Genomic DNA, 8,507 nt, shown 5'->3' on the forward strand with positions numbered 1-8,507 from the left:
AGCCATTAATTTTTCATATTGCTTTCATGTAAACAAACGTGTTTTCAACGAAGGGTTTTAAGATGTATTTGAGGCTGTGCATGAGTTATTGCAGAAGATATAATGACTACGTTATTTGTTTGTGATATATACTGTAGTCACTGCATTGTCAGTGTATCTAAATCACTGTTCTGTAAAGCATTTTACAAAAGTCTGGAGTGTGATTTCTAGGGTATGAAACCAAGCTTTGTTCTGTGCTGTACCATGGATTTTCTGTATGTTTGTAAACGTTAATGTTGTTTTTCACTTTCCCACTAGTATGCACAACCTACAGCCTACTGTTGCTCAGGACAAACACAACTCAGTTGATTTAGATTCACAGCTGCAGGAGCAGGAACGCATCATTACCATATCATATGCTTTGGCTTCTGAAGCCTCTCAGCGGAGCAAGGAGGTAGCAGGTAATGCTCTGTTATTTCCGAAATAATGGCAGTGACAAATGTGTTCTTATTCTTATAGCTACCTACTTTTAAGAGTCTATATGGTTGTCTGCTGAACTGCACTGTATACAGATGTTGCTACTATGATACAATTCTATTGACAGTCTTATTTAAAATTAGGAATCAAACAGCAGATATCAAATTCTACAGATACCAAACTAGAGAGGCTTGAGGATTGGCTTTGAAAATTTGGCCTGGTGTAAAAAGAAAGGGAGATATCTCTCTCGTTATGATTATGAAGCTGAAAGCCTGCTATTGTTATAGGTGGCACTGATACATATAGCCCATCATATTTGAGATTTTAATCCCATGACCGTGAAACTGTGACATAGCCATTACTGAGTAGCCTAAATTACAATACTTTGCCTTTTGAAGTGACAGAATAGTTTTCTATACTTATTTAAAACATTACTGTGAATGGAAAAAATGCAGAGAGAAATTGGTGAAAGGGAAACAGAGCGCTGACATTTTGTTTGGGATGTTGATAGATACTATCACTGCTGAACCTTGCCAGATGACATGGTATTTGAAACTTTCTTGTTAAACATCTTTGTATGTTGCTAAAGAAAAGTAAATAAATCAGTTGAGCTGAGGCTAAACAAGAAAAACACTAGGCCAGAAGAGCTTTTTTTTTTAAAGAAAAATTAAAGGGGTTCAGTGACTGGGATAACAGAAAATCACCTGCGACTTTAACTATAATCACTATGATGCCCTTATAATGCTGAAGAAGTTATTGCAAAATTGGCTTACTGTATGTTCCTGTCTCATGAACAAGTTTAGTGATCAGAACAGACCAACCAGGCAAGGATCCTCTTTGCCTGGTGATGACAGTGGGTTCTTTATAGTGTGTGTCATCATTGAAAATGGGAACTGCACTCTTGCTTTCATTACGTTTGAAATATTTGTTAACTTAGAAAATGTCAGCAGAACTGTATCAAATAGGACAGTGAACATGTTAATAGTTGTGGTTCCAAGTATCTGACTATTCATTTGTAATTGGCACTGCCAACTCTTCTAGTGGAGAATTGGAATAATGGAAATTATTTCAACCCTGATGGGGGGGAAAAACATGTTTCTCAACTGCAATTGTCAGTATGAATGGCACTTGCCACCCAAGCACTGGAGACCACTGCATTTAAGATAGATGATTTCAATAACTGGACATATAATGTTCATCCATAGAAATGCACACGATTTCCTTTTATTGAATAAGGCTATGTATTCAAAGACACAGTGGCAGCAAACCTTGAGGGGAGGCTGATTTTTTTTTTTTAGGGGGGGAATGTTATTTTGGGGGTATGTGTTTTGACTATTTGGAGAGATTTTGTGTGTCGTTTAAGAGGAAGCTATACATTACATCATCTTTGCTTCAGGAAAGATATTTTCATGGCAACTGATTTGGGAGGATAGGATGATTCATTGAGGAGGAAAGACAGCACCTGGATGCTTGGCAATAAAAGGGCCATTCAGTTAAAACAAACAAACAAAACACTAAAAACTGAATACAAAGACCTAAAGTCTCCATATCCATGAAAGGGGAAAATTGCTCATGGGTTAGTAAGGATGTAGGAACCACAACACATTCTCCCCCAATCTGAGAAGAATGAGTGCTTGTGTGGAAGGAGACATTATAAATGCACTAAATCATAAGATTGCTGGAGATCAAATTCCTAGCCCACAAAAATAGCTGTTACATTTTTATTATTACAGTTTAACTTCTTTTATATCAAACTGAAAAAGTAGGGCTTACGTGGGTGCCAACAAAATTGTTAGAAATTCAGGAAAACAAAATTCCCACAAACATTTATTATATATAGTCCCTAGAACAACTTAAATGCTTCCTGAAAAACTTATTTCAACTATCAATAGTCTCTTTCCTTTTTCTCTTTTCTCTGTTTCTTTCTTTCTTTTACCATCTAAGGGCCCAATCCTGTAAGGAGAGCCACATAAGTTGCTCCCTGCATCCACATGTTGGGGACCAAAATGTTCCTCTTCTATAACTGAGATTGCTGTGGTTTCACCTTTCAGTAGCCCTCAATCCAGAGCTAATGTTAATGAATTAAAAAAAAAGAGTTAGTGAAAGTAATGACAATATATTCTTTCAGAATGAAAATAATTTAGGTGTTTGAGCCTTCAGAAATTGATATTGGCTGATCGGGCCAGTTAAAAAGAGCACCACAGGATTTGTATTACTTCTTTGCACAGTTGGATATCTGTTCATGTTTGTTCTATTTTCTAGGTCTGAATTTAAGGGTGGGGTTTTCAAAGACTCTCGGTGCTGGCCTAATCTTGCTCCAGGGATGTCAGTGGTAAAATCCCCAGGGAACACAGTTAGGCCCATTCTGAGCACTTTTGAAAATCCTACCCATAATGCCTAGATTTAGTATAAAGATTGCCTTGTACAATTTTACTGTAAGGTTTGTTTCTGAAATTTTTCCAAGTTATACTTTTTGTGATGCATCTAGGATGCTATAAAATAATAAATGGTAATATAAAATGTGAGCTGCTGATACCCAGGCAAGCCACAACCTTCAACTGCAGAGTTCCTCCACTCCTGAAAATGAATATGAATCTCTCGTCAATCTGTAAATCATGGATGAAATCTGTGAGATCAAGTATCAAAAAGCCACTTCTCAAATAGCAGTTTGAACTGAACGGTACCCTTTTCCCTCCATGACTGTAAAGGCAGAGCTTAGCATAGAAATTAGTTGAGTCTTTAATATTATGCCAAGAAATCAGGATTTCATGTCTTCTAGTGTAACATTATTTCTGTGCATTGTATATAGAAAAAGCATTCTATTTTGAGCATACATTATAGTCAGAGGATGCCTCAAGCTGAGGCCTTAAAAAGACATTTGACTTCTCATATAATTTATTAATTAAGCTATAAACTATATTTATTTTGCTGTAAAGTATTTTTTCACCTTCCTATTTGCTGTACATCTTCTTGCTTTCTGCCCATTTATACCAGTGTAACTTCAGTCAAATTATGAAACTGGACTAACAAGTACAGTATCAGTGCTATCCTGGGATTTCAGATTTTGTGTACAGAGTTTGACTGGTGTAAATCAATGTTTTTTGCCATGTTGTTCCAGTGAGCTTCATATTAATATGGGTTTTCCTTATTTTGTGTATTGTGAAAATAAACCATTTCTGCTTTTAATGTGACTGAAAGATACAGAGACAGGTGGAGATGTTGTTAAATAGTGTGTAACGAAAATAATTTTAACACCTCATTGCATTACTAATCTGGTGCAGTGTTTCCTTTTCATGTAGTAGTTAGATAGTTAAGGTGGCTCTGTTGTAATATGTATGTTTAATTATGCTACCTAATTCCTGTGTGTGTCCCTTCTAGCTCACCAGTTGACCTACCCATCTAAAGCACCCTCACCTTCTGTACCACAGCCACCTCACTCCCCCTTAAGCAATGGATTTCACTACACATTTGTCTAAACACCTTAAAAGTAAGAACTAACTGCTCTTGCATGTCTAATTTGTCATTACATCTTTGCTTTAACTTTGTCAAAAACTAACACTTTTTACTACAGTAATGTAAAATTTATCCACATTAATGCATGCATGCAGTTTTCAGTGATCAGAAGACTCTGTTCTCAGACAGTAAATATTGCTACTTTCGAACTAATACATGAGCTAGCAGAAGCCTTTAAGGTGATTGCTGTAGGTTAAAAATAAGTAAAGGTTATTTTGATCATCTTCGTGTGGCAAAAGAAAAACTAAAATGTCAATGCTATTGGCAAATTTGGGGCCACATTTTCAGCAACAATTTCCAGGACTGAAAATGTGCGCATGTGTTTTCACCTGCAAAGTGGCACACACCTCTGTTGAGCACCGTACCTGCAAAAATGGGAACCCTTGTACACAGGCAGTTTTGGGTCTACATGCAATTTTGTGGGGACAAACACAGGTAAATTTCTGAAGAAACTAAAATTAAAGATTAGTTTGAGACAAGCTGGCCTTGTGTAATTAACTTTACAGTAGTTTGTTTGACTGATGCCATGCATTCAGTGGTTTCCCATTAAATTATTATACTAATCGAATGATCATGTTTGCTGCTCGTTTAGGTTAGTTCTTAGCTGCAAGTGTTGTGGGCACCATATTTAAAAAGGACATTTATTCCACCACCATTAAAAATGAACATTTACTGCCCATTTCAGTGGTATTTGCATTATTCCCTATACTTAAATGGGAAATACTTACCAATAGTTAAATCATAGAATATCAGGGTTGGAAGGGACCTCAGGAGGTCATCTAGTCCAACCCCCTGCTCAAAGCAGGACCAATCCCCAATCAAATCATCCCAGCCAAGGCTTTGTCAAGCCTGACCTTAAAAACTTCCAAGGAAGGAGATTCTACCACCTCCCTAGGTAACGCATTCCAGTGTTTCACCACCCTCCTAGTGAAAAAGTTTTTCCTAATATCCAACCTAAACCTCCCCCACTGCAACTTGAGACCATTACTCCTTGTCCTGTCCTCTTCTACCACTGAGAATAGTCTAGAACCATCCTCTCTGGAACCACCTCTCAGGTAGTTGAAAGCAGCTATCAAATCCCCCCTCATTCTTCTCTTCTGCAGACTAAACAATCCCAGTTTCCTCAGCCTCTCCTCATAAGTCATGTGTTCCAGACCCCTAATCATTTTTGTTGCCCTTCGCTGGACTCTCTCCAATTTATCCACATCCTTCTTGTAGTGTGGGGCCCAAAACTGGACACAGTACTCCAGATGAGGCCTCACCAATGTCGAATAGAGGGGAACGATCACGACCCTCGATCTGCTCGCTATGCCTCTACTTATACATCCCAAAGTGCCATTGGCCTTCTTGGCAACAAGGGCACACTGCTGACTCATATCCAGCTTCTCGTCCACTGAAACCCCTAGGTCCTTTTCCGCAGAACTGCTGCCTAGCCATTCGGTCCCTAGTCTGTAGCTGTGCATTGGGTTCTTCCGTCCTAAGTGCAGGACCCTGCACTTATCCTTATTGAACCTCATCAGGTTTCTTTTGGCCCAATTCTCCAATTTGTCTATATCATAATACTGACAGTATTCTGATTTGGCACCCACTGTATCTCCAGAATTTACTATTAATTCATTCTTGTCTTCCTGCTTTCAGATGGGCTAGTTTTCTCTCATATGATTGTATAAAAGTACATGAAATAAGTTTAGTAGTAAGTGTGACTGAACATCTTTAAAAGAGTTAGTCTCTGGCTACCATGGTTTTGTGTTTTGGAGTACTTTTGAGACCAGCGCTTCTCAGAGTTAAGAAATCTCCATACTTAGAAAAGCTCTAGAAAGGCCCAATACTGCGCACACATCAGTTTATGTCAATAGGAGTTCTGTTCAGAGTGGCTGCAGTAGTGGACCTGAATGTCGTAAAAGGTGACTTGCCTTCAGCAAGGTGTATCACAAATGATAGACTGACAGCGGTAAAGTTGTTCTGACATCACTCAGAGCAGCAGGGGAACATGATGGAAGTGGACTAATGTCTGCCTAGTTCACTTTCCGATTTGGAGGGCCTGATTCCACCACCCTTGCTCAAACTGAATGGCACCTGAGACTTCTAGTAGTCCTGTTAAAGTCAAACCGGATTACACCTGGAGTGAGGTGTTTTTCCACGAGTAAGAGTATCAGAATCTGGCCTTGAACTTTTCAAAAGAGTGCAAAAAATAAAAGCACTGTCCCCAGATACCAACAGTGAACTTGTCCTAGGGAACTACCACAAAAACTCACATCCAAAGTTCACATTCTCTTTAAGGGACAGAGTTAAGGAAAGAATGTAATAATTTTAGCCATTACATTAGGGGCACAATGATGCTTCTAGATCAGTGGACATCATCCAGAATTTCAATGGCATCAAGTAATAATTGGTCAGACAATTTTAAATATCTATTATCCATCCTACCTTACTGAGGGCTGCAATACAAAACCATGTTTTTCTGAAAATGTGTACTGGTTGGCATCAGCGTACGCTACCGCATTTGACTGCATTTTGTTTTAATTCATACCAGCCAAAGCAGTAATGGAACATTGACATAAGATACAAGCCAACAACCATCTGCTGCCAGAGCGTGGAAGAAAGAATGTCTTCATGACACCAGCTTCTCGGAAGACACTCATCAGCTGATCACAGAATTTTTCAAAAACAAATTCAGAGAATAATAGAGGGATTTTCTATGAAAAACAAATAAATTTAAATCATTTTAGTTTGGCATTGTTTTAGTTCAGACTTTTTATATAAATAAATGGCACTTTTCATATATGCTGTATAATACTGATGTATTTTTAGAAACAGAATATATTTTAGATTGTTTTAATCAAGGGCTGAGTTCATTTTTTAAAAAAAGCTGCTTACACAGACTTTACAAAATATTACTGCTTCACCCTCAAGTTCAGATGCATATCGTAAAGCCTCTTGACAAAATGTAAATCAAATAATCTTGGAAGCACATCATGGCATTTGGGTAAAGCTAACTCAAGTGAGAAGTTTACTGAGAATTTTCTTCTTTTTTTGGCAAAATTGATCACTCTCATGTGCCCTTTAAATAAGAAAAAGCAAAGGTCTCAGCTTCCATTTCTAAGTGTTAGTAACCATCATGTTTGCACATAATGAACAAAATTATGGCACTCAGCTGCTAACTCATGTACATTTTTTAATTCCATGTAGTTAATTTTCAAATATCAGTACCCAGTGTGTTAGCATTGACAATAGCACTGTCCCCATCAGTAACAAGATGCTAAAAAAATATATTTTTTCTTAAGAGGACTGGAAAGTAAAAGAAATTTTAATTCTAATATGTGAAGTAAGCAATAAAATGTTAATAGAATGTGTGATTTTACTAGTAAATATATATAATATTTAATTGTTTTAATTAAAAAGCAATATGTGATGTTTTGCATTATCATGGAAACAACAGAAATAATGCAATGTGGCACTTGCTAATTTTGTATGTAAATTTAACTGGTGCTTAATTTTGCCAAAACTTTCAAGTCTGATATTTTGCTTGGGTATATGGTGAAGAGTTGGGCAGTTACATATGAAGAAAATGAGTTTAAATGAATTGCTGTTGCTTCTTTACTTGAAAAAAGTATGTATACACTTTCAGTATAAGGCATGCAAAAATCGCACAATATTGTGTAATTTTTAGTTGAGTCCAGTGCTAAGACAGGAATGATTCACAAATACTTTGCAGTGTTTTGCGAGACTTTTAACTTCTGTTTCTTTGCTGCATTCAAATAATGGGTTTAAAAAGAAACTAAATGGATTGAGCTTCACATTTGTTTAAAATGCATAAAATAAAAATTCATATTGTATTTTTACGATACTCAGAAGCTATTCTTAAGAAATATATTTAGAAAATGCAGTCTATTTTTAACTAACTCAGTACTGCCAGTGTCAGCTTCATAACATTTTGCCAAAATAAAATTTTTATTTTTGCCTTTATAAAACATGTTTGAAAAGAAATTAAATGAATATTTTGCAAGAAAATGTTAATTTAAATAAAATGTAACAGTTTGGGGTAAATGGTGTATGTACAGATTAAAATATTAACATAACACTTCTACTGCTTTTGTCTTGTCAGCTGTCCTCTTGATCATTTTCAACATTGTTTTTAAAATCTCTGTTAATTACATTTTGCTCTCCCTGGTTCTGACCCAAAGCCCTTTGTTGTCCATGGGAGTTTTTCCATTTACTTATATAGGACTTGAATCAGGCCTCCTGTGTACCAAGTGCTGAATTTAGGATGGCTCTTAAATATATGCTTAAGTCCATCTCTATTCAGGAAAGCACTTAAATACAGGCTTTCCTGAATTGGGACCTAAATGTTGATCTTTCCTATTTTAGAGTTTTCTCAACTGCCAAATTCTTGACACTTGGTACAGTATGAAATTAAAGTAGCTAGAGTAATTTACATATTCTGTATGCAAAAACTGCCACTCCGCATCTCTAATCCTGTAAACATCATGCCGTCGCTTGTGTGATGTATGGACACAAATTAACCAATAAAATGTCTG

At 36.7% G+C, this 8,507-nt stretch overlaps 1 protein-coding gene across 7 annotated transcripts in view; it reads left to right on the forward strand.

Annotated features, from left to right (window-relative positions):
* Window positions 1–8,507, forward strand: part of PLEKHA7 (pleckstrin homology domain containing A7) — a 268,956-nt gene extending 260,449 nt beyond the window's left edge. For 4 of the 7 annotated variants that reach the window (XM_074954938.1, XM_074954934.1, XM_074954935.1 and 1 more), the window contains 3 exons: window positions 298–440; window positions 3,835–3,943; window positions 6,503–8,507. In XM_074954938.1, the coding sequence (XP_074811039.1) occupies window positions 298–440; window positions 3,835–3,932 (241 nt within the window). In that variant the 3' untranslated portion in view covers window positions 3,933–3,943; window positions 6,503–8,507. Of the gene's footprint in view, window positions 1–297; window positions 441–3,834; window positions 3,944–6,502 lie in introns of those variants that run through there. The other 3 variants (XR_012639855.1, XR_012639856.1, XM_074954936.1) reach the window with 3 other exon arrangements.

The sequence above is a fragment of the Natator depressus genome, chromosome 6 (genome assembly GCF_965152275.1).
Source record: "Natator depressus isolate rNatDep1 chromosome 6, rNatDep2.hap1, whole genome shotgun sequence".
Classification (NCBI taxonomy): Eukaryota; Metazoa; Chordata; order Testudines; family Cheloniidae; genus Natator; species Natator depressus.